Below are 26,885 nucleotides of genomic sequence, written 5' to 3'. Positions count from 1 at the left end.
TCCAGGACATTTCTACCACTGATCTGCATCCCAGCCCTTTTTATATTTTGAGACAGGATCTCACTAAGTTGCCTGGTGGAACTTGAACTTGGGATCCTCCTACTTTAGCTTCCCAAAGTGCTGAGATTACAGGCATTCATCACCACATCAGGCTACATGAATATTTCTTTTTCTTTTTGGTATTGGGGCTCAAACTCGGGTCCTTGTGCTTGCGCAGCAGGTGGCGAAACCACTGAGCTAAATCCCCGGCCCATACATGAATATTTCTTAAAGAGTCATGTGAATATTCATACTAAAGGGGCTAAATGATGATCATTAGTATCCTGTTATTTGTCTAAGGAGTGTTTTGCCATTAAATGAGTTTTTTAACAGACTTCAAAAATAAACTTTTTCAGTTTTAAGAGTTTTTTTTGGATTTTAGAGTTGTGGATAAGGAAGTTAAGGGTTGATGGGCCTATAGCAATTCTGTTTCAATCCCAAGATGAGAGTAGATAACAGAAATATAGATGACATTGCCAGGCTTTAGAAGGAGGATTTTCATGGACCTTAAATAGAACACTAGATTGAACGGAAGCCTTAAGTTGTCTGGATCTGGATCCAGAAGCAGACAGCACGGTAAAGAGGACTAAAAGGGGTACATGGGAGGTGGGAGCCTACAGCTGTACTTGATATGTGAAGTTAAGTGCTCAGGTGGAACCCTTCAGCTTGTGAAAGGAGGCCATGATATTTTCTGTACTGAGTGAGATAATCCTGTGTAAAGAATCCCTTGCCTGCTACTTCCATTGAGAAATGTGGACCTGGACAAAAGATAAGGATCTGAATCAACACAGTAGCAATGAGTGTGAAGTGGTGGGGTTGACAGGAGAGACCTTAGGAATGAGAAGGAAAATGATGGACGATGATTCATAAATTTCTTGCTTAAATGATGTGTGGGTGGCATAGTCATTACCTGGGATAGACCAAAGAAGGAACAAGATTTGGGAAACAGCTGTTGTTCAGTTTTAGAGATGCTGAGTTTGAGAGAGGAGTGTGTTTCAGTGTTGGGGGATGTCATATATATGGGCCTTGAGCTTAAGGTGAAAGAGAAGCTAAACTTAATGGTAGTTAAAGTAAGGAGAGTGACACTTCCTAGACAGAGCATGAAAAATGAGAATAGGGCTAAGCATAAGCAAACACAGAAAAAGATGCCAACAAAGGAGACCAAGAAGGGGCAGCAGGACATGGGAAGGACCCAGAGATTGGTGTCAGGGGCACCAGAGGGAGAGAAAGCATGGAGTCATCTTTGATGCCTCATTCTGAGAGACAGGGCATGTTTATCATTTCTTGGAGTTGAGGAGCTTGTCTCACTCTGCCTGCATAGTTTCTTGGGAGTTTTCACACTTAGGTCCACCTCAGTCAGACTAGAGTCCTCAAAATTCCAGTGAAGTGACACTTTATATACTCTGCTAATTCCAGGGATGCAGAATGGATATTTAAAAAAATCTTGCACATGTGAACATATTGGTGAGTGTTAGGAAAGTAACTATTAGAAAGAGAGGTTGGGACAAGAGACAGGAAGATGTGATCTCAGAGGAGACATAGCCAAAAGCTTGCCTTGGTAGAGACTCCCATCCTGAGAGTGAAGACAGTGTGGTAGCAGGCTACATGTTCTCCCACAAGGTTACTTTTTAGAATAAGTAGATCTTTAGAATAAATAGGTCTGATGTGTTCTTAGGGGGAAATATTTTGGCCTGGATGCTCTTTAAGGAATAGCTATGTCTGACAAATGCCTAATATCTTGTTTTGAATATTAAAAGTGCAACCATCTATAGCTAGATTTGGGGCAGATTTTCAGATTTTTAAAACAAAGTATTGTTAATGTGACTTGATAATTGCTAATATCCTGTGTAAATTTGTTAACCAACAGTTGCTTAGTTTCACGAGCAAAGTGACACAGAGGAAGAGTGGGAGAGTATTTTTTTTAACTACATCTCTGTTGCTGTAGTGACACTACAAGAAAGAAAAGGGAGGCAGTAGTCTTCACAGGACTACCTGTATGCCTCATATGTAAATCTAGGGGTTCCACTGTATTTGTACCATTAGAGTCCACTCACTCACTTAACACATTTATTGAGACCTCCAGTTCCATGTGCTGCTGAGGCACTGGAGATATGAATCAACAAAACAAAGATTCCTTTATTATAGAGCTTACATTATAGAAGGGAGAGACAGAGCTGGGCATAGTAGTGCATGCGTGTGATCCTAGCTCTCTGGGAGGCTTAGACAGGAGGATCACAAGTTCAAGCCCAGCCTGGACAACTTAGAAATTTAGTGAGACCTTGGCTCAAAATAAATAACTTAGGGGCCAGGGCTTTAGCTCAGTGGTTCTGCCGCTTGCCTCACAAGCGCAAGGACCCGAGTTCAATCCCCAGTACCCAAATATAAATAAGTAAGTAAGTAAATAAATAAATAAATAACTGGGGATATACTTCAATGTGAAGGCTCTGGGTATAATCCCCAGTACCACAAAAAAGTGTGTTTGTGTGTGATACAGATAATATATGTGAACATGATATTATTTTCCTGTAGCTGGGACAAAATACCCAGTACCTACAATTTTATTTATTTATTTGCAAATATCGAAACTTTAAAATTTATTATATCATTAGGAATGCAGTTGATATCCCTTAGTCTTTTGAGTCACAACTTTAAAATTTTTTTATTAATATTGGTATGCAGTACCTATATTCACCCCATTGATTATGCCCAAATCAGGCTGTAAAGAGTTAACCCTGAAACTGGCTTATTTTGAGAAGTGAGTCTGACCAACGGATATGAGATAATACGCAGCCGAGTTCAGAGAGACTCTTACCCAAATTCTGTTCCCAGCCTAACACAAAAATGCTTTGTCTCTTCCTTTACAAGCCTTGCCTGCATCAGCAACGTATCCCTAGCAACCACATGTAGTCCTCTCACCCCAATTTAACTATGATTGTGTTACTGATAAATATCTGTAGTTCTGGCTGATTAGGACCTTTGTTTGCTTAAGCACTAGTCGTCCCAGTTCCCCGACTCTGTCACTTTTTTTTTTTCTGTCTCTAAGTCTTTCTTCTTGCCATGCATTGTAGCACTGAGCAGGAGGTCAGGATCCACTGCAAGGGTCTCTGATACATAATGATTACATTCATCATGGGGAGTTAGTACATCTACATAACACATCCTAATTTTTTTATGTCTGCTTCCCCTCTTCTCTCCCTCCCCTCCTAGCATCAGTAATTTAAAGGAAGAGAGGTTTATTTTGGCTCATGGTTTTCAGAGAGTTCAGTCCATGGTTGGTTGGTTTCAAAACAGAAACAACATGAAAGAAGGGCCTGGTAGGGGAAAGTTGCTCAACTCATGGCAGGCAAGAAGCAAAGAAAGGTGATGAAGGGCGGAGCCAGGGACAAGAATACACCCTTCCAGGTCACACTCCCGGTGACTCCCTCCCACCAGGCCTCACCTCCCAACAGCACATTTAGCTATGAATTCATCAGTGGATTAATCCACTGATGAGTATGGTGCCCCCATGGTCCAATCACCCTCCAAAAGTCCCACCTCTGAATACATGAGACTTTTGGGGGGCTATTTTAGATCTAAACCATAACAATTGCATGGGTGTTAGGTAATGAATGCTAATGGAAATAAAAGTTAAGCACAGTGAAGTACAGTAGGCATGCCCAAGGGTGGAGGTTGTGGTAAGATATCTGGGGGAGGAGTGTCTGGGCAGAGAGAAGAGGTAGAACAAAGGTCCAAAGGTGGAAACATCTCGACATGTTACAGAACAGCAAGGAGCTGAGGTGATGAAGTGGAATCAACAAGGGAGAAGAGTAATAGGAGGTGAAGACAGTGTAGGGATGCAGAGGATCTGGTTTTGAACATGTGAGTTTGAGATATGCAGTGGAAATCCAAGTGGAAATGTTTAGATAAGTGAGGTGGCATTTTGGGTGAGAACTGGGCTTGTAATGTTCATTTGGGAGGGAGGGTTTGACATGGATGAAATTTGAAGCCAGGTGACTGGATAAAAATCACTGAGGAGTGAGTGTAGATGGGGAAAGGTGTCAAGGACTGAACCTTGGGTTACCTAGACATTAAGAAGTCAAGTAGTTGGAAAGGAATCAAAGAGACAGAGCAGGAGCCATTAGTGGAAGCCAGTTGAAAGAGTAATGAACTAAGGCAGATGCTACTGAGAGATAAAGAAATAAGAATCAACCATTGGGTTCAGAGAAGTCATTGGTATTGCTGAAACAGCAGCTTAGGAAAGTGTTAAGGGGGCAAAACCAGGTTAGAGTGGGTTGATGAGAGAAAGTGAGAAGTGAGGTTGGAGGTAGTGAAGAGCATAAACTAATAGGACCCTAGCTGGTTGAAGAAGAGGGGTCATGTGAGGTGTTAAAGGGAGAAAAATATCAGTATGCTTGTCTGCTGATGGTAGTGACAAGCAGAAAGAGGGGGACAGGCTGGGCTTGAACTTGCTGTCCTCCTGTCTCAGCCTCCCATTCTCTGGGATTACACCCATGTATTGCCACCCCTGGCCAGTTCCCTTGCTTTTAGTGATAGGGCATGAGCAGTTTAAAGTTGCATTCATGTTGTGAAATCCATGTGAGTAGTATTTGATAGTCGTGGCTCTTCTTCAACCAGGTAGGGTCCTGTAAGACTATGAAACAATAGTATTTTATAATTTTGAAAGAACACAGAATCAGCTGGAGATTACATTGTAACTGTAAACTTGGTCCAGTTATTAGTCTTTGCGTCCCAATTTGATAAAATACATGTAGTGTTTTTCCCTCTCATCAGAGTTTGATTAGCTTTTGTTCTCCTCATTCATCGTCTGTTAATCATTATTTTGTGAGACACTAATAATAATAAGCATTTAATAATTTAGTTCTTAATAGGAGTCTTGCACTAAAAGTGTAGCAATAAAACTAGTATGTTTAAAAAATGGAATTGGTTTGCAAATTGTTAATAGAATTCTTGCATACATGTCTGAAAATTTGCTTTGCATGTTGAGCCATGTGAATTACATGTAAAGCTCTTGACTCTAACCAGGTAGCTTTCTCTGTGTGCCCTTCATTGTCTCAGCCACATTTGCATCCTCTTGCTCACCTTCCTGGGGCCCTTGATTACTACTCTGTACTTAACTAATCTCCAGTCCTAAATCATGTTACCATGCTGATTTCATTCACATGTATGAGGATAGAAGAGGAAATAGTTGAAATGCCCATCTTTTAAGATTCCCAGTAGTACAGACTGAAGATATCTTAACCAAAACAGCATGAATGGTTATTTAGAGCAGGTGTTTGTAATGACCCTGAAATATAGCAAATGTGTATCTATAATATTTTATTCCTCAGTTATATTAGATAAAAATTTATTAGCCAGGTGTGGTGGCGCACACCTGTAATCCCAGTACTCAGGAGGCTGAGGCAGGAGGATCGCTGTTTGAGACCAACCTGGGCTGCATAGTGAGTTCAAGGCCAGCCTGAACTATAAAGAGAGACCTTGTCTCAAAAAAAACCCACCAAAAAAAAGAATTAAAAATAATTTTATATAAAAACTTGTTATATTTATGGTCCTAACCTGAATGTTCTGCCTCTGTATGCAAAGTATATCTTTTGGCGTATTCTTTGTTTCATCTCCACTGTGACTTTCTAATTATTGAGACTACAGTTGTGCTTGTTATCTACTTAATCTGTTTGGTCATTTTGCTATCTTTTGGGTGTACTTTTAACCCAAATATATGAGCAATAGCCTTTACTTCTACATTCATACGTGAACATTTAAAAATCAAGTATTAAATAAAGAATCCTCTTTTTCTCCCTAACAACTTAGCTCTGTAAGAAACATCATTTTGGGATTAACAAACCAGAGAAGATTATACCATCTCCTGATGACTCAAAGTTTCTACTGAAGACCTTTACAAATATTAAGTCCAATGCGTCTGCTCCAAATAAAAAAAAAGTAAGACTCTAATTGATATCTGATTTGAATTAATCTTTGATTAGTCTTAAATTGAACAGTAATTTTTCTGCCAATAAAGTTATTTTCAACCATTTGTTATATCAGAACACTGTCTTCTCATGTCCTTGGGATTATTCTCACTGGAAATCATGTATTGTCCATGTACTTTACATTTAATTCCTGCAATAATAGTAGGCTGATTTCTTATAGGTTAAGGAAAGTAAAGAAAAGGAGAAATTGGAGAGACGATTACTTGAGGAGTTGCTGAAGATGTTCATGGACTCAGAATCCTTTTACTATAGCTTGACCTATGACCTGACCAATTCGGTGCAAAGGCAGAGCACTGGGGAGAAGGATGGCCATCCCCTCTGGCAGAAGGTACTACTCCCAGCTTGGAGCAGGGCTTGCCTCTGAAACAACTGATGGCCTATTTTGTCAGTTATAGGAAAACTAAAATAATGTGTTTCTGAACTGTTTTTTTCCCTCTGCCTTTTCTAGGTTGATGATCGATTTTTTTGGAATAAATATATGATACAAGATCTTACTGAGATTGGTGTGAGTAGTTGTTTCTAAAATACCCTAAGTTACTTATAGTTGCTAATCAAATGTTTTTTAATTACATTAAGATAAAATTCAAATCTCACCATAATGATTTCCCTTATGGAAGGTAATCAATTAGCTAGAAAAAATAATCAAAGCTTTATTTTAAGGCAGTTTATGGTTGCATGAGAGAGTAGCAACTTAAGGCTCAAGAGTTAATGTCCATTGAGTTCCTGTGAGGAGTTATTTTGTTTGTACACATTGGGAATCTTGAAGTCCAGTATTCTTATAACGATACCACTCCTTTACCTTCCTTTCCCTATTTCTCCTCTGGGATTTGGAGTAGACAGATTTCTAAGGTTGTTCTCCTACTTCCAGTATTTGACTCAGAAAAGACACACACTATCATGAGAAGATTGCACGAGGTTCTTTCTTGTTTGATAACTTTCTTCCTATACTGTCACATGTTAGAGAATTATGAGTGTCCAAGGCAGTTTATTCATTTGATCAAAAATTATTTATAAAGCACACAGGAAGTCAGCTGCTCCTAGTGCACAAGAGGAGGCTTCCAGGGCTGCCATACCATCCCTGCTAGCACACAGGAGGTGAGCTGCTACCAGCACACAGGAGGCTTCTGGGCGACCATACCACCCCTGCCAGCACACAGGAGGTGAGCCATTCCCAGCACACAAGAGGAGGATTCCAGGCCGCTGTACCACCCCAGCCAGCACACAGGAGGTGCCGTGCAGGTGTCAGCAGCAACCCCCCACCCCCCCTTGTCAAAATGAGAAGACATGTAAACAAGTCTCAAAACCAGACTTCCAGATCACCTACAGCAACCCCAAAGGGAAACAAGATGGAACACTCTGATACTCAACCTCCTGGACTCCCTGAACTGGCAACAAAAGAGGATCTGGAAAAAATGAAATCAGAAATAATTTCTCAGATAACAGCAGAGATTGTGCCCATAGTGCAAGACATGATTAATACATCTAGAGAGTAGCTCAGGAACATAATGGAATCCCAACATAGGAAACAAATGGAATCCATAAAACAGATGTAAACAGATTTCCAGGAGATTAAAAACTCCATTGAAAGTCTACGCAGCAGAATGAGCTAATATGAGGACAGAATTTCAGATATAGAAGATAAGATTGCAATTAGTGACCAGGAAAAGAAAGATTGCTTTAAAATTGTAAGGGACCATGAGAAATCAATCCAGCAACTGCTAGACGATGCAAAGAAGAATAACAAGACTGATCGGAGTCAATGAAGAAACAGGAGAGAGTGCAGGTGACATAAAAAAACTGTTCACAGAAGTGATGGCAGAAAACTTCCCAAGGCATACAGATAAGTGAGGCATATAAGACTCCAATTAGCCTTGATCAAAAAAAATCTACACATAGGCATATAATAGTTAAGATTCTAGAAACCCAACAGAAGAACAAAGTTCTACAAGCACTGAGAGAAAAGAAACAAATCACCTACAAAGGAAAGCCCATCAGAATCACAGCAGACTTCTCAATGCAAACCCTCAAGGCAAGAAGATCTTGGAGTGACGTATTTCAAGCCCTAAAGGAAAACAGCCACCAACACAGATTGATGTACTCTGCAAAATTATCTTTCAAAATTGATGGTGAAATAAGATACTTTCATGACGAGGAGCACCTTAGGAACTTCATGAATACCAAAGCAGCACTCCAAAAACTTTTAGACAATATCCTAGGGAAAGACAACAAGGATCATAACACCAGGAAGCCCACCAGAATGAGTCCGTCAGGCGCGACAAGAAATTAAACGTGAAGGGGGAGAATCCAACAAACAGAAAAAGTCATGACAATGATAAGTCAATTGTATGAGTTATAACCATCAATGTTAATGGTCTCAATTCACCAATCAAAAGAAATAGACTGCCAGAATGGGTCAAGAAGCAAGATCCAGCAATATGCTACATACAAGAAACACATTTAATTCAAAAAGAAACTCAGAGACTGAAAGTTAAAAGGTGGAAAACAATACTCCATGTGACAGGAACCTTAAAAAAAAAAGCAGGAGTAGCTATCCTTTTTGCAGATCAAGTGCATTTCAAACAAAAATCTGAACAAAATCTGTTCCCAGGAATTTCAGATAAGAGATACTCAACTTGTATGTACAAATCTATTGTGAACATGTGTTTTCATTCCTCTCAAATAAAAACTTAAGAACAGGACTGTTGGTTCTTAAGAGTAATACAAGAAATTTCTATATTGTTTTCTGAAATGGTTTTATCATTTTACATTCACATTAGCAGTTTTAGAAAATTGTAACTGTTTCACATCTAAGCTGATATTTGTTCTTTTAAAACTTTTAACTTCATCTCTCTAGTGAGTGTATAATTCATTCTTGTTATTGTGCTGATTAGTATTTTTCTGATTCTAGTGTTGTACACCTTTCCTTGTGCTGTACTGGCTATGTATCATCTTCTTGTGACTACTTTTTAATTGGGTTGTCTATTAATGAGCTGTAAGAGTTCTTTATATATTCTGGTTATAGGTTATATGCATTATAAATATGGTTTAAGGACTACTTTTCATTTTCTTAACGATGTCATTTAAAGTTCTCAACTTCGATGGAATCTCATTTATCAGTTTTTTTTTTTTTTGGTACCAGGGATCGAACTCAGGACTTTTTGCTTTTGAGGCAGGCGATGGAACCACTGAGCTAAATCCCCAGCCCAATTTTTTTCTTTTATACATCATGTTTTTTATATCCTAGGAAATTCTTGCCTACCCAAAATTCATAAACATTTTCCCTTATAATTTCTTCTTAAAGTTTTATAGTTTTAGTCTTTCATATTTAGGTTCATAGATCCTTTCAAGTTATTTTTATGTATGGAAATAAAGGGTTTATATATGGATACCAGGTATTCTAGTGCCATTTACTGAAAACACTATTTTCTCCTCTGCTCTTGAATTGAGTTTATGTTCTATAAAATTTTACTATTAAATAATCTTTCAAAACTCAGTGGACCATATATGTGTGGTTCTATTTCTAGATTCTCTGTTTTATTCAAATGATCTGTATTTCTTTCCTTACACCAACACTGCCTTGATTAGTGTAGCTTTAGAGGAAGTCTTAAAATTAGGTACTAAGAGTCTTCCAACACTGTTTTTTTTTTTTCTTTTTCTTTTTACTTTTCTAGGTCCTTTGTACTCCTGCATAACTTTTAAATTTCAATATCCAATTCTTCATTTATAGCAAGTATACATAGACCTGAATTTTTATATATACCTTGTGTTTTGTAATCCTGCTAAATTCAAATACAAGTTCTAGGGGCTCCTAGAGATTTCTTAGTATTTTCTCTGTAGATGATCATTTCATCTACATATAAAGATTTTACTTCTATCCTAATTGTGTCATTTTATTGCCAGACTGTTTTGGTTTGGGCCTGTGTTTCAAAGTGTAATGGACAGGTGAAGAGTAGGCATATCTGCCTTTGTTCCCCACCTTAGGGAGGAAGCTTTGTATCTTCTCCATTCATATGAGGCGTTTTGCTGGATATATGGAGTACATGTCTTTAATCTGTTGAGAAGGTTCTGTTCTACTTCTGGTCTCCTGATAGCTTTTACCATGAACAGCTGTAGAATTTAGTCCAATACTTTTTCTCCAACTAGTGACAGGATCATATGGCTTTTTCCTTTCCTCTGTTAAAATGATGACTTTTGGGGGTGGATCTTCCAATGCTGAACCAACACTGCCATCCCTATAACAACCACTTTCTACATCCTGCCAGATCTGACTTCTAATTGTTTTGTTAAACAAATTTCTATCTATGTTCATACTTTTTTCTCCTATTATCTTTATCCAGTTTTAGGATTAGCACAATGTTGAGTTCCTAAAGTGAGGGGAGAAGTGTTCCTTCTTTTTTCTGCTTTAAATGTTTGATATAATTTATCAATTAAAATGTATATGAGTCTGTTGTTGTCATATAGCTATGTTTTCAAATTAGGAATATACTTTCTTTAATAGGTGCTATTCAAAGTTTATATTTCCTCCAGAGTTAGTTTCATTAATTTGTCTTCCAAGTTACTTCTTAGGATTTGTCAAATTTATTTCAAAAAGGATTTTTGTAATACGCTTTCTATATCCTTTTAAATTCTGTAAAATCTGTGGTAATGTCTCCTAGATCTTGATATTGTAATTTTAAAAATGTATAATTGATATTGTATAATAGGAAGAAAAGGTTTAAGAAGCAGGGGAAGTGGGAGGGTTAGGGGAAAGAAAAGAACGGAAAAGAAAAAATATGAGAAAAGAAAAAAATGGAAACAAAGTCTTTGCAAATAGGGAAGGGTGGAGGGGGTGAAGGGAGGGCAGGGGAAGGGGAAAAAAAATAAGAACCAAGATACTCATGTAATGGTACAAGATCCCAATGATGAATGTAAATGTATTTTGTACCTAAAATGTACCAATAAACTTAATGGAAAAAAATTATTTATAAGAAGGTCTGCTATGTGCCACTTACCATTTTGGATACTAAGCAAGAAGGCAAATAGCTGAATAGGATCATCATATATTATCTTTTTTTTAGCCTTTCAGAAGTTTTGTGTAAATGACTTACTTTACCTATTGGTGTCTTCAACCAGATACCTGTCATGCTTCTATTGAGAACAAGGCATAAGCTTGTTCTCACCTGTATTTATGATGCTTATCAAACTAGGACCACCAAAACCCAGTGACAAAGGACAAATTAATGGCTATAACGAGTATTTGTCCTGTATGCTGACAAAATGGAATTCCAATATGTTTGGCAGAGTTTTTGTCCAAGCACTTTTACATTACCAGTTAAAACTGACAACCTGCAATAAAGGTAACATTTGGCAACATACCTTTCTCTGTTCCTGTGAAGTCTTGCACTTATTGCTAGAACAAAAATACAAATATTGAGAATGGTAGCAAGAATAATGAATTCAGGTAGACCTTTCACCTCACTATTTCCAACTCTAAAATCCTTTCTGCAGGCTCCATAAAGCAAAACTGTGAGATGGACCTGTAGTACATGCTGATGGAAAGAGAGGTGGATTTGAACCTGATGCAGGGATGAAGGCTGGGTCTAGTTTTGGAGATAAGAACGACAGTGGGACTAAGAACAACTCTCTGGAGCAATTTTTATTCTTTACTGTCTCTGCATATACAGTCAGTTGAGAAATACGAGTATTCTTAGTCTGAAAGACACACAGATGAGGAAATCTCTAACTTTGTGAGTTACTATTGATTATGCACTCTGCTAATTAATTATGTTGGATGACATTTTAAAATAGAATATTTATGGAAAGGCTTTTTTTGTCATTCATTCACTGTTTGGACATTAGCTTAGTTGAACAATTATTTTTCTGAACTAGAAAGTAGAGTGGACCTGCATGTCTCATAATAAAATGATTAAAATGATTTACTGTATTTTACTAAAGGCTTAATGCAATTGGGAGTTGAAAATCAGCTTTGAAAGGCTGGGAATGTAGCTCAGTGGTAGAGTACTTTGCCTAGCATGTGTAAGGCCCTGGGTTCAATCTCCAGTACCACAAACAAACAAGAAAGAAATTAACTTTTAAGCTTTCCCCCTGTAAATGTGTATTATCTGGCAGGCTGAACATTTTACATGTATTAGTCATTTAATTTTCACAGCAACCTTATGAGATGTTGATGTTTTACAGAGGACATTGTGGCATGGAGAGGGTGATTTCCTTCTATGAATTAGTGAGTGGTGGAGCTTGGATTTGTACCTAGGCAATACAGCTCCTATGCTGTGTTTCCTCTCAGTCAGCTTTTCAAATGATCATCACAAAAAAAGGAAAAGCTCTTTTTTCTTTCCTTTCCTCCCTTACTGTTCAATAAGCAGAAAATATGGTTGAAGAATGAAAGGTGTCTGCCCTAATAAACTGACACATATGTGCTAATTGTTGTTTGAGTTTCAGAAAGTAGAAGTGCTGAACAGAGTGTAAACAACATAATGTTCATTTTGTTTTCAGACACCAGATGTGGACTTTTGGATTATTCCCCTTATCCAAGGTTTTGTGCAGATTGAAGAGCTTGTGGTTAATTATAATGAATCATCTGATGATGAGAAAAGCAGCCCAGAGACACCCCCTCAGGAGTCCACCTGTGTAGATGACATTCACCCACGATTTTTAGTGGCTCTTATTTCACGCCGGAGTAGACACAGAGCAGGTGAGTAGAGGCCTGTAGTGGCTAGTAGCATGTAAATCAAATCCAAATGAGAATGGAAGTTGACAGTGGTGATACACATCCTGTAATCCCAGATCTTGGGAGGCTGAGGCAAAAGGATCGCCGGGAGTTTGAGGCCAGCCTGAACTATATAGTGAGACCCTGTCTCAAAAAGCCAAAAAATAGGGCTGGGAATTTAGCTCAGCAGTTCCGCTGCTTGCTTCACAAGCACAAGGTCCTGAGTTCGATCTCTGGTACCAAAAAAACCCCCCAAAAACAATGATGCGTACAGTTACGATTTTGGGTAAGTCGATACTGTTCTGCCTGCCAGTTGCACACAGGATCCCTAAGGCTTTCCTGGAGGGCATACATCTGATCAGGAAGCATAATCTAGTCAGACAATAAATTTTGAAGATGTTACTGTTTTAATTTTCTTTCAGGAATGCGCTATAAACGAAGAGGAGTGGATAAAAATGGAAATGTTGCAAATTATGTAGAGACTGAGCAGTTAATTCATGTTCATAATCATACACTGTCCTTTATTCAGACACGAGGCTCTGTGCCTGTCTTTTGGAGCCAGGTTGGGTATCGATATAATCCAAGACCTCGGCTGGACAAAAGTAAGCATGTCAGTTATTTGGTTTGCAAATTGATGATTTCAGAGAGAATGTTTTTAAAATTAGATAATTGATAGGTTTGGATTTTCTTTTCCAGATTCTTCATTCAGAACAATACCTCTTAGGGCTAGAAATGGGGCTTATTAGTAGAGGACTTGCCTGGGATATATGAGGCCCTAGGTTCAGTCCCCAGCACTGCAAAACAATAGTAACAACAACAAAACCCCCAATAAATCTTACTGTGAAATGTAACAGAAAGTTATATAATAATGATAGGAGTAGAGTAAGTTATTTATGGAACATTTAAAAGTTTCATGGGCTAGGGATGTAGCTCAGTGGTAGAGCATTTACCTAGCATGTGGAAGGTCTGGGTTCAGTCCCTACCACTACAAAAAAAAAAAAGTATCTCCAACAGTTGAGCAGAACAGCTTATTTCATAGATTTCTTTTTTTTTTTTTGGTACCAGGGATCGAACTTGGGACCTTGTGCGTGCGAGGCTGGAGGAACCACTGAGCTAAATCCCCGGCCCATCCTCAGATTTTTAATTGCTGTTGCTTTGAAGAATACTTCATTGAATGTTTAACTTTGGGAAAGGGCAATTATGGCCAGTATTTGTAGAAATAGAAAGTCTACTAACAAGATAGAATTTATCAAAAATTAATGAGGTTACTTTATTCAGATGACTCTCCTTCAGAAGTTCTTTTTTAAATAATGAAGAGTTCTTTTCGTCCAGTGCTAATAAACATTAGCCCTAGAATAGCTAAGTCATTTAAATTTAATTAGATTATGAAAATTAAAAAAAATTTTTGTAGTAGTTTTCCCTGAAGGCTTAGTTTGTATTCTTATGAGAACTGAGTAAAACTTCATTTTTAAATGTCATTGTTTTGCAGGAATTTTTATTCTCTTGTTATAAGTCATATGAAACCTTTTCTGAGGAGTAGGCTGAATATATAAATACTAAATGTCATAATTTCACAATTGGCAGTTTCAGATATGTTATAGATTAGTCTAATTGGAGAAAACAAAACTGCAGATATTTGGCTTAGCACTTTATTTTAAAATGATTAGACAGTCTCATATTTAGGTTGTCAATAAATTATTTAAAAATAAGAATAAAGGTAGACACTGATTTCTGTCTTAAACATGGGAAGGAAAAATAGATTTTGTATCACTTCTTTGTAGGTGAAAAGGAAACTGTTGCCTATTTCTGTGCCCATTTCGAAGAACAACTGAAAATTTACAAAAAACAGGTGCGCTTTGATATGTGGTGTAAAATGTTCCTTCATATGTAGAAATGACTGTATATCTGTTTCTTTAAATTTCATGAAACTAACATTGTGATTAAACGACAGAGCATTTGTTATGATGTTAAAAATGTAGAAACTAAGAATATTCTTTACGAAGAATCAAGTCAGCTGCTTTAGACTGCCTTTGGATAAGAGATTAGATATGTCTAACAATTAATCATTACAGTCTAACATATATCTAGACTAGGAAATGAAAGTCATCTGTAAGAAACCCTACTACCTCCTGGAGAAAAGAATTTGCTGTGTATCTTTGATTATCTCTCTATATGTATCTCTTTTTCTCTGGCCACCTTTTGTATTCATAAATTCACATATAGAAATGCAATCATATAAACCGAAATCAATTGAAAACTATTAAGTGAAATACAAATTCAGTACGTAATTTCAATGCAAGATTAACATCTAATAGTAATGCTCTTTATCCATTAGTAGTGATCAATCTAAATATAATGCCATGGGTACATTTCTCTTACAGTTACAATAAATATAATAGAAAAAAATCACCTAAAGTATGGTAAACATGCAAAAAGATGACATATATGTGGAGAAGAAAAAATTATCAAAGAACATAAAAGAAAACTTGACTAAAATGGAGAGAAAATACCATGTTTCAGGAAATGAAGTTTCAATATTCAGTAGATTTCAATTCTTCCCAATTTGATATATAAATGTAATGCAATCTCAAAGTCTCAGGAGGAAATAGGAAGCAGACCCTCATATTGAAAAGAATTAGGAAATTTGATAAGTGATAAAAGTAGACATTTGAATTTCAAAACAAGAACTCTTACATGTTAGAAACATTAAGTTGGTATAGCAGTTTTGAATATATCAGTTAAACATTTAGCCTATTTTTACACAGTAACTTTACTTTTTGATATATACTGTACACAGAATTAGTTTGAGATAGAGTATGGATGTAAATGTGAAAGGTTAAGTGGGGCCAGGGATTTAGCTCAGTGGTTCCAGTGCCTCCCTCACAAGCACAAAGTCCCAAGTTCGATCTCTGGTACAAAAAAAAAAAAAAAAAGAAAGGTTAAGCAGTAAAGCTTTTAGAGGACAATACAGAACTTCTGTTGACCTTGGATCATATATGGGATTTATAAAAACAGGAACGTCTGCTGCATTTTTAATGTATGATTGTATATTACATCTTATTGGTTGTTTAATAAGGAATAATGCCCATCTAGGAAATGTTTATTTTATTTATTTATTTGGTACCAAGGATTGAACTCAGGACTTGTGCTTATGAGGCAGGCAGCGGAACCACTGAACTAAATCCTTGGCCCAGAAATGTTTATTTTTTTAAAAATCACTATTCATAATGAAAAATTTACTAATTTAATGACATTACATTTATTGTTACTGAAATATCATTTATCATTTATTAACTATTAACGTATACATATTATTACAACTATTGAATAGGACTTTAACTGTAAGGAAAAAAGTTGATAAATTTGTTGAAATAAAAAACTTCTGTTTATTGAAAGACATTATTAAGAGAATGAAAAGAGGGCCGAGGATTTAGCTCAGTGTTTCCGGCGCCTGCCTCGCAAGCTCAAGGTCCTGAGTTCAATCTCCAGTACCAAAAAAAATAATAAAATAAAAAGAGATACAGGAACCTCTGTGGTTGTTGTATCTGGATTTTTTTTTTTTTTTTTGGTACCAGGGATTGAACTCATGTCCTTAGCTTGTGAGGCAGGTGGTGTGGAACCACTGAGCTAAATCCCCGGCCCAATATTGTATCTGGATTTAATGTGGAAGTCCTGCATCTATCTCAAGACTGTGAATAAAATAGCCAGACGCAACCAATATCTTGGTAGGATAAAAAAGACGGAAAGAAAAACAGAATAAAAAGGTGGACAGCATTAGTGTCATTGATAGTATTAGAAACCACTGAATTCAGTCATTCTGGAGCCCTGCTACCATATTTTCAGATTTGTTCTGAGATATGAGTCAGTGATTTGTCATCTGTAACAAAAAATCCCTGACACATATATATTCACAATTCAGAACTTTAATAAAAATATAGCTGTACCATACTGTGCTGTACCTGCTTTTTCTTAAGATCTCATGACTGTTAACCATTTTTCCATTGGTGGACTTTTAGAATATAAAATAATATATTTTTGCTATTATAAAAAGTTTCTAAACTGCATATGGTGGCACACATCTATAATCCCAGCACTTGGGAGGCTGAGGCAGGAGGATCATGAGTTTGAGGCAAGCCTGGGCTACATAATGAGTTGAAGGCTGACCTGGACTATATAGCAGGAACCTATAAAAAAAAAAAGTCTCCAGAAATACTTTTATATATTTTGGTATACTTGTGTATTTTATAGAACAAATTTCTGGAAATGAAGTTGCTGGATCAAACAATGTATATACTTAAAGCTGATACCATACCACTTTTGCTATCAAAAAGGCCACAGCATTCACACTTCCAGGAACTTTGGGAGCCAGTGCCTATTTCCTCATAGTCACTGCTACTTATATTTATATTCATATTTACCTGTTCATAGGTGAAAACCAGCTTTCTACTTTAAAATCTGTGTTTCTTGTGACTGGGATTTACCTCAGTGGCACTGCACCTGCCTTGCAAGCGCAAGGTCCTGAGTTCAATCCCCGGTACCAAAAAAAAAAAAATTGTGTTTCTTTATTAACAAAGCTAGGCTCATGTTTGTTGGCTGTTTATGCATTTTCTCTTGTGAATTTATCCTTTTTTTCCTTATTGGATTTATAGTACTCTATTGTGAATTTATCCTTTTTTCCTTATTGGATTTATAGTACTCTATATATTATTAGTTTTCATGTTGTAGGTATATTCTCTTGGATAGTCTTTTTTTTTTTTTTTCAATACTGGGGATCAAACTCAGGACCTGTCTCTTGCGAGGCAGGCATGGCACCACTGAGCTAAATCCCTAGCCCTCTCCTGGGTAGTTCTTTGTTTTGTCTTTTTACCTTTTATTATACTATCACTGGTATACAGGTTGGAAATTTTTGTGTTGTTACATCTGTCAATCTTTTCCTTTGTGCCTTCTGGTTTTTATGTTAGGCTTAAAAAGTCATGTCCCAGTCTTCAATTATGGGAACATTGCCCTCATCTTTTTTATAATTGAAGAAAAAATATTTAGATTGTTAATGTATCTAGAATTTATTTTGTGTAGAATTAGTGAGATGTAGGGAGCAATTATAAATCTCCCCATATAGCTGGACAATTATCCCAGTTCTGTACCATTGATGGAATGGTCCATATTTGCCCACAGTGGTGTAGTTAACATATCTTAGAATCCTCAGTGAACATAGGCTGAATCAGCTATTTGGAATATGTTTTGCTCTCCAATGGTGTAAGTTCCCCCTTAGTATTAGTTTCTAAATTTTTTCCACATATTTGCTCTTCCAGATGAACTTTAGAATTAACTTGTCAGGTCTATAAAGATCCTGGTTAAATTTTGATTGGAATTGTTGAATGTATAGATTAATTTGGGGAGACCTGACATCTTTATGATATTGAATCTTCCCATTCAACAACATGGTATGAGTCTCCATTTATTCAGGTTTCTTCTATGTATTTGAGCAGTTTTGTAGTGTTTAGTATGTAGATTTTATGTTTTTAAATTATTTTAGATACTTAAAATATTTGCTGCTATAGAGGACCATATTTTCATGTATATTCTAATTGGTTATTGCAAATGTATAGAAGAGCTATTAATACCATTGATGTAAATAATTCTCAGCCTAAATTTATTTGACAAATAAAATTTTAATGTTATAGAAAAATTGATGCTTAAGTGCATTAATTTCTAAGCATGGCTATAAAATATTTCTAAAACAAAATTACAAATAAATCCCTAAATGTCACATTATGATTCTAACATCTAATTAATCTTAATTTTTTATTTTTCTTCACTCTCCCAGGTTATTATTAACTTAGTAAACCAGACAGGAAGAGAGAAAATTATTGGTGATGCTTACCTGAAACAAGTGCTGCTTTTTAACAACTCTCATCTCACTTATGTTTCCTTTGACTTCCATGAGCACTGGTAAGGTGGCCTTCTGAAATGATTTCTGGACAGCTGCGATGTGTGTTAGTTAGCTTTTTGTTGCTGGGATAAAAGAGCTGAGGAAAAATAACTTAAAGGCAGAAGGGTTTGTTTTGGCATTGTATTTTATATGGTTAAGTTTGGCTGGCTCTTTCCATTGCTGTGGGTCTGAAGTAAGGCAGAATATCATGGTGAAAGGGTGTTTTTGAGCAAGGCTGCTCACCTTGTGGCAGCTGGGAAGTAATAAGGGGAGTAGAGAGCCAACGGGCAGGAGCTAAATACAAGAAATAGTCCCCAAGGCAGTGCCCTCATTATGTGCTGCCTTCAACCAGGCCCTACTTTCTGATAGCTATGAACTCATCATGGGATTAATGTCTTACGATCCAGTTACCTCACAAACTCCCATCGCTGGCCTTTGGAGGACATTTTAGTTCACATTATAGCACAATGTTTGTGGTAGATGCTGCCACAGGGACCTTAGTTTCTTGTCTGCTGGGAAAAATAGAATTCTCCTCTCTTAGAAAAGGAAAGAATATTGTTTGTTTACTTAGTTTTAGTTTTCATATGGGCTTTATTTTGGCTAAAATCTTAAGGTAATTGTTCCCATAATACTTAGTCTTTCTGTTCCAAAATGACTTGGATACTAAAGAGTTCCATTTTTGTTTTGGTCACACCAGTTGAAGAACTTCCAGAGCATTTTCTTTCTGCTTGAGTCTGAGTCTTAGTAGAAGTAATAGAATTTCTTTACTTAAGAATCATCCTGCTGCCTCTTCTTCGTTCTTTATTAATAATACTTCTGTCTCTATGGAGTAAATTCTAGAGTTTGCTCTGGAAAAACAACAATCAGTGAATAATGTTGATGTACTTTTAATTTATGTGTATTCTGAAAGCAAGTTTCTTTTGCTACAATCCTGGCTCTATTATAGGTTAATTTACCTATATGTTGGAGATTTGGTGGGAACAGAAGCTTCTGATATGTTTAATATATTCTTAAGTGTGTATTTTTTCACAGTGTAAATTGGTTATAAACAATTACAGAATTGCTTATGTTATATTTAATAATATTAATAGTCGCAGTTCTTTTTAATGTTTCCAAGCTACCTTGAGTATCATATCTTTAGTACATTTTGGTTTGTTTTGTTTTGGCGGTGCTGGGGATCATCCCAGGGCCTTGTGCATGCTAGGCAAGAAATTCTATTATAATATTAAATGTATGTTTCTTTCTTTTGTCATGAATTTTAGCCGAGGAAGAAAGTTTGAGAATGTTCAAACCCTAACAGATGCCATCTATGACATTATTCTTGACATGAAGTGGTGTTGGTAGGTATAAGAAGGCATTTTGATAGACTCTTGGTCTGTGAAATCACATGTATTTGTCTACTCCAACAAGCATTAAAATAATAGCAGCATTCTGAGAAAACATTTATTGTTGCTTTGCTTCCTAATTTCTTTTCTCCTCTTCGGGAGAGTGTTGTTGATCATTAGTCAGTGTTAGCTTTGAACAGGGAAGAGGTCCAAGATGGGTGGGCACAATAAAGTGAAATGCTCTGTAACTGCTTTTTAAAGATATAAATTGATTCTTTCTCATGCTCCGTGGTCTGTTTTCTCTTTCTCCTCTTTCTCATCATCCCTAACATGAGAAAGAAGGCTTAGAGGTACTCAGTTTTCAGGCATTTCACAATAATAGAGAAGGAAAATGATTCTCAGACTACAGGTGGTAGATATAGGAAGAAAAGAAAATTGGCGTAAGGACAGGAGAGAACATTGGATTAGGTTTCAAGAGTACACGGATGGCCAGAGAAATTAGAGGAACAAGCTGTGCTGCATGACTGCTCACGGGGTGGTAAAGTAGATTACCCTGTTTCAGGTAGTTTACATTCATTTTTGCTTTGAGTCAGAAAGGAAGGAACAAAGTGGTTGTTAAGTACCCTCTGGTTTAGGAGCATATAGAAAAGGATGACACGGGTTGTCAGCTGTGCTTTGTAATTATATGACTTGGGGCAGATCACTCTTTTTCTGTACCTCAGTTTTATTTTGTTTTTTAAAATTAGGATAATATGTTTGTTATCAAGTTATTGGGTAATACAACAGTATCATCTATAAATAATTCAGTAATGCCTGGCACATGATATTCCAAGCAAATTGTTAGCTAATGCTTCTGTTGTTACTGTTACAAGGAATCATTTTTTTTAAAACCTGTTAAAGTATTTCAGATTCTAAAATAGTCCCATACTGTTTCTCAAAAGGGTTGATCAAGCTGGAGTGATATGTAAACAAGAAGGGATTTTTCGAGTTAATTGCATGGACTGCCTGGATCGCACAAACGTGGTCCAAGCTGCCATTGCAAGAGTGGTCATGGAACAGCAGGTAATTTGGAGTCCATTTGATTCTGAATACTCACTTTTAAAGGTTTGTTCTCATGTAAATAAAAGCCAAAGTCTTTTTTCAAATATCGAATACATTTATAGCATACAAACATCCTTGCATTAAAACCTGGAAGGCACAAAATTCACTAGAAATAAGTTGAATAAAGTGACATTTTCTTAAGTTCTCATTTAGAAAATGGAGGAACTAACATTTTAAAATCTATGGGGTGGCATGGTGTAGTCAGTTATCTTTTTTTTCTCAACTCCAGATCCATCCTTCTGTAATTTGGGATGGGAATCTGCATACCCTATTTTCCTTGCCCAGCTGGCTCTGCCAGTATGGGTGTGAGTGGCCTAAAGGAAACCATGAGGCAGGAGGAGGAAAAAGGGTCGAGTCCCTTCACCCATGTTCCTGCCAGTGGATGGTTCTCTGGATCTTGTTGGTTCCTTTGACAACACGGAACCACCTCCTCCCTTTGTGCCCCAGCCCTGTGACTGGCAGCTGCTTTGTTGTCTTATATCATCTCTTTTACCTTGGTGCCCTATTTAAGATCTTTCAGCCCTCTCATGCCTAAATTAAAGGTACCTGTATTAAATCACCAAAGTGAAAATACCTAGCATAGTTTCTGGGTTTTTATTTTTTGTGATAGAACCTTATGACTATTCTTTCAGGACCTGAGTCTATTCCTCTAATGTAATATTTAAGCAGCCAGGCTTTTGAATTTAAGCCCTGGGCTCTACCACATGCTAGGTCTTGGCTCTACCCAGAACTTAACTTCTCTAAACCTAAGTCTCATCATTTCTAAAATGGGGGTAATAAGAGTATGGTTTGCTAGGATTGTTATGACAAGGAGATAATTCATGTAAAACAGCTCTTAGAACCCTAGCCCTGGCATAGAGTTAGCATTTACTGGGTATTTACTAATCTGCTACTATTAATATTCTTATTGTTTCTTTGTGTTTTTCTAATATTAGTTTTACTTCATAGGCAAATTGAAAACAAAGACAAAATGTAAGAGTATGAGCCTATATATTAAAAATTATACCAAAACAATATTTCATTATATTCAGCTGTGCTAATTCATAAAGCTGTCTTTTAATAGTGCTTTATTTAAAAAAAAATCTGAAAACACTATTTCTCTTAAGTGTACATCAGTATGTTTCTTTTTTCTGGAGTATATATTTTATCCTATGGTTTTGTGGTTTAATCTACCAATGTGTTCATTTTAGCTGAAAAAATTAGGTGTGATGCCCCCAGAGCAGCCACTGCCTGTGAAATGTAATCGGATCTACCAGATAATGTGGGCAAACAATGGTGACTCCATTAGCAGACAGTATGCTGGGACAGCTGCTCTGAAGGTAAATATGTGTAGCAAGCATTTATAGGTCCTTCTGTGGGATGCAGGCTAGGGTGTGGTTTAAAACCAACTTTGTTTTTGACAGACAGTTATCTGAGTTGCAGGTGGTAGGTGTATGCTGTTGACTTCTTTGGGGAATGTTTGGTTACGTCCGGGGTCACCCATTTAAATTCCTGTGAGATGTAGCTCAGTGGTATAGTTCTTGGCTAGCATGCACGAGGACCGGTGTTCAACCCCAAGGGAAAAAAAAGAAAAGATAAAACGATTCCTGCAGAAGCCAGGTAATGTGATTCAAGCAGGCCACCAAGGAGGAGCGTACACTGTATCTGGAGAGGGCCAATCTGCTGTTTCCTTAGGTTCTGTGTTGTCAGATCCTCCTTTTTCAAGGAAGTCTTATCAAGTGTGTCTAGAAATTGGGAATTTTATGTGAATGGATTTTAAAACTATGTACAACAAAATGTGTCTACCAGCAGGACTTGGTGCTAGTATAATGCTTTATGTTCTTTGTTTTTGACTCCTAAGCTTGCTTCTTATTAGCTGTTATCCTGGGCAAATCACTTAAATGCTTTGTCTCATTTGTCTAATGGGAATGATACTAGGCCTACTGCAAAAAATTCTCACAGAATTAGATGAGCAAATGTGTGTTAGGACTTAGAACATTCCTTGACCCATAGTAAATGCTGGAGAAATGTTTTGTTTTTTGTTTGTTTGTTTGTTTTAGGTACCAGGGATCAAACTCATTACCTTTTGCTTACAAGGCAGGGGCGGTGCTACTGAGCTAAATCCCCAGCCCTTGGAGAAATGTTTTATTATTTATTGTTATATATTAAATCTCATTGCCTTCTGTGAACAATAGGAATTGATTCTGTTAGTTTAATTATTTAATTTTCTGTCAAGGCTCATCTTATGCTATTTCTTAAATTGTACCACCAAGGGCTCAACAGGCATCAGATCTTTCTGTATTTTTGGGTGAGTGATAAATATCAAAAACTTTTTTGGTACCAGGGAATCGAACTTGGGACCTTGCGCTTGTGAGGCATGTGGCAGAACCACTGAGCTAAATCCCTGGGCAAAACCTTTTAATAATTAAGGAAACTAGAGACTATACTAGTAGTGGTGAACCTATGGTGGGCATGCCACAACCTGCTGTTTGTTATCATTGAAAGCTGTAAAGGTTTGCCATTATTAGACTGACTATACCTTCCATGTCTTAAGTTTAAGTTACTACCACTCTACAGACTTCCTCTGTCATCTTTGTTATAAAAGCAAGAGAGGGCGGGGGATTTAGCTCAGTGGTTTCACCACCTGCTGTGCAAGCGGGAGGACCCGAGTTTGATCCCCGGTACCAAAAAACCCAAAAAAAACCCAAAATAAAAGCAAGAGAAACAGCCAGGTGTGGTGGTGCATACCTGGAATCCCAGCACGCAGGAGGATTGCTGAGAGTTAGAGGCCAGCCTGGGCTACATAGTGATTTTAAGGTCAGCTTGTGCTACATAGCAAAACCCGGTCTCAAAAACAAAAATAAAACAAAAAACATACAACCAAAAACACACCCCACCCAGGAAAACAACAAAGCAAGAGAAACAAAAACTATTTTGTTTTGTTTATTAATCTTTGTTGGATTATTATATAAGTGATTTTAATGTGCAGTGAGGTATGGAAACCTCAGCTGTACACTTACGCACACATAGGCGGAATTTCATTTTAATAGGGAACTGTCTACATTTTCCCACATCAGAAATTTAATGGGGTTTGTTGTTTGTACTAGGGATTGAACCTAGAGCCTTGTACATGCTAGGATCTACATCTCCAGACCTTTTTTTATTTAGCAACATGGTCTCTTTTAGTTGCCTTGCCCAGGCTGGTCTTGAACTTGTGATCCTCTTGCCTTAACCTCCCAAGTAGCTGGGATTATAGGCATGTGCTACCAAATGTGGCAGAAATTTGGTTTTTGAATATTATACCAGTTTGAGGCCTGGAAATCTTTTTTGTTAGGGTAGTGTTATGTGTTTCATTTTGGCTTGTAAATTCTAGAAATTCTACAAATTGCCAAGAATGGCTTCACCCCCCTAAAACACCATCAAACTGTGAAGACTTGATGCCACAAATAATATGTGTAATTGTTGACATATTTGGATCAGAGTCAAATACTGGTAGATACTTTAATTTATTCTATTTGGAGATTATTAAAGTTAAAGTTTGGAAATTATAGAAAGCTATAGAATTCTAGTCTTGAACTGAAAGCCCAAAATTGATTTTGAGAACATTCTTGTCTTTGAATAAATTTCCAAAATGACTTTCTTTGACAGGGTGACTTTACAAGGACAGGTGAAAGGAAGTTAGCAGGAGTTATGAAAGATGGTGTCAACTCAGCGAATAGGTATTACCTCAATCAGTTTAAGGATGCTTATAGGCAAGCCGTTATAGGTAAGGACTTTTCTTTCAAATGTATTATTCCTTCTCTGACTAACATTTTCAGAGGCTAACTTCATTAACATAACTCAAGCTTTGTAATATATATATATATATATATATATATTTTTTTTTTTTTTTTCTTTTGGTACTGGGGATTGAAATTGGGACCTTGCACTTGTGGGGCAGGCAGTGGAACCACTGAGCTAAATCCTCAGCCCTATATTTGTGTTTCTATATTGCACATCTTACCCAGTCAAATTCAAATTTTTAAAGAATTAGGATCTGATGTATCCAGATGTGGTGGTGCATACCTATAATCTCAGCACTTGAGAGGCTGAGAGAGGCGGATTGTCACAAGTTTGAGGTCAGCCTGAAATACATAGCAAGACCTCAAAAAAAATCTCAAAAAAACAAACAACAAAAAATTTAGAATTTGAATAATATTTTTGATTAGCACAACCAAATAGATATGGAAGTATCTATTATTAGTTTGCGACTTACAGAACGGCTGAGTTGAAACTTCTGGAGTGTGGAATAAGGTGCCCTAAAACCTCAATGACTAAAGACTTCATATGATTTTCTCTGTGTTTTTTGTAGGGTGCCACTTACATGTATGGTTATGGTACTGAGGATTGAGCCCTTTGCACTGAGCTACATTCCCCACCCTTTTATTTTTTATATTGGGACAGGGTCTTACTGATTCTCTGAGGTACCTAGGCTGGTCTCGAACTTGTGATCCTCCTACCTCAGCCTACCTCAGCCTCCATTGGTTGGTCTAGCAACTCAGTTGTTTCATTCAAGACCCAGGTTCTATCCCATTAGGTCAGCTGTCCATCCCATTAGCTTCATCCTGATCCTGAAGCTGGCTGTCTTCCAGGTGGAGAGAGAGAGAGAGGCCAACAGCAGTCTGGGCTTATTGCTTTCCTTTGTATGACCAGTGTTTGAGGGATTGTCTTTCCTAGAAGCTGCCTGTGGTCTCATTGCTGGATTTTAATGTTTATTAAAGCTGTAGCTATATGCCCCATTAAGAGGAAGTTAGCTTGTTTATTCAGATCTTTTGCCCATAGGGTCAGGGATTTAGCTCAGTGGTGCTGCACCTGCCTCAAATCTTTTGCCCATTTTAAAATTGGTGTGTCTTTTTATTTTTGAGTTGTGGTAGGTCTTTACATATTGGGTATAAAAGTCCCTTGCCAAATAAATGAGTTGTAAATAGTTTCATAGTTTTGTGGTTTATCTTTCACTGTCATGATGATGTCCTTTGTATCATAGAAGTTTTTTAGTTTTTTTTGGTTTCTTTTTTTGGTACCGGGGATCGAACTTGGGACCTTGCGCTTGCAAGGCAGGCGGCAGAACCACTGAGCTAAATCCCTGGCCAGTTTTTAGTTTTTTTGATGTTCAGTTTTCTGTTTCACTCTTGTTGGTTACCCTTTTGGAATCATATCTAGAAACTATTCCCAGGGTTGTGGATGTTGCCCAGGAGTGGTGTGTTTGCCCAGCCTTGCAGGGTCCTGGGATCAATCTCCAGTTTGAAAAAAAAATTGTAATTGCAGCACTTGGGAGGCTGAGGGAGGCTGAGGCAAGAGGATCATTCCAAGTTTGAGTCTGAACTACAGAGACATTGTCTCAAAAAACAAAATGACCAATCCAGAATCATAAAGATTTGTGCTTAAGTTTCTTCTAAGAGTTTTTAGCTTTAGGTCTTACATTCTCTTAGTTTTTAAAAAATATGTTAGTAAACTCAGATGATGATAGATATGAATATTTCTGTCCTAGATTTGATGCAAGGCATTCCAGTGACAGAAGATCTTTATTCCATATTTACCAAGGAGAAAGAGCATGAAGCTTTGCATAAGGAAAGCCAGAGAAGCCACCAAGAACTGATTAGTCAGCTTTTACAAAGCTACATGAAATTACTGCTGCCTGATGATGAAAAGTTCCATGGGGGCTGGGCCCTTATTGATTGTGATCCCAGGTGAGTGGGAGTGGTGCCCTGGTGACTGACCTGCTTAGCCTTCCCGTGTTGCTAAGCTATCCGTAAAACTGTGGGCATGGATGCATGGTGAATGGC

At 37.2% G+C, this 26,885-nt stretch overlaps 1 protein-coding gene across 6 annotated transcripts in view; it reads left to right on the top strand.

Moving 5' to 3' along the window:
- Inpp5f (inositol polyphosphate-5-phosphatase F) overlaps nt 1-26,885 on the top strand; it is a 106,855-nt gene that overhangs the window by 62,959 nt on the left and 17,011 nt on the right. For 5 of the 6 annotated variants that reach the window (XM_087185222.1, XM_087185218.1, XM_087185219.1 and 2 more), the window contains 12 exons: nt 5,845-5,973; nt 6,184-6,351; nt 6,472-6,528; nt 12,516-12,714; nt 13,152-13,331; nt 14,511-14,578; nt 18,554-18,678; nt 19,921-19,998; nt 20,925-21,045; nt 22,275-22,403; nt 24,712-24,829; nt 26,591-26,789. In XM_087185222.1, coding sequence (XP_087041348.1) covers nt 5,845-5,973; nt 6,184-6,351; nt 6,472-6,528; nt 12,516-12,714; nt 13,152-13,331; nt 14,511-14,578; nt 18,554-18,678; nt 19,921-19,998; nt 20,925-21,045; nt 22,275-22,403; nt 24,712-24,829; nt 26,591-26,789 — 1,571 coding nt within the window. The remainder of the gene's footprint in view (nt 1-5,844; nt 5,974-6,183; nt 6,352-6,471; nt 6,529-12,515; nt 12,715-13,151; nt 13,332-14,510; nt 14,579-18,553; nt 18,679-19,920; nt 19,999-20,924; nt 21,046-22,274; nt 22,404-24,711; nt 24,830-26,590; nt 26,790-26,885) is intronic. The other variant, XM_087185221.1, reaches the window with a different exon arrangement.

Source organism: Heterocephalus glaber, unplaced genomic scaffold, assembly GCF_053883595.1.
Source record: "Heterocephalus glaber isolate CG9 unplaced genomic scaffold, H.glaber_assembly_v1.0 deba00001497, whole genome shotgun sequence".
Lineage (NCBI taxonomy): Eukaryota > Metazoa > Chordata > Mammalia > Rodentia > Bathyergidae > Heterocephalus > Heterocephalus glaber.
The sequence above is the reverse complement of the archived record's forward strand: the minus strand, read 5'-3'. Positions and strand labels throughout refer to the sequence as shown.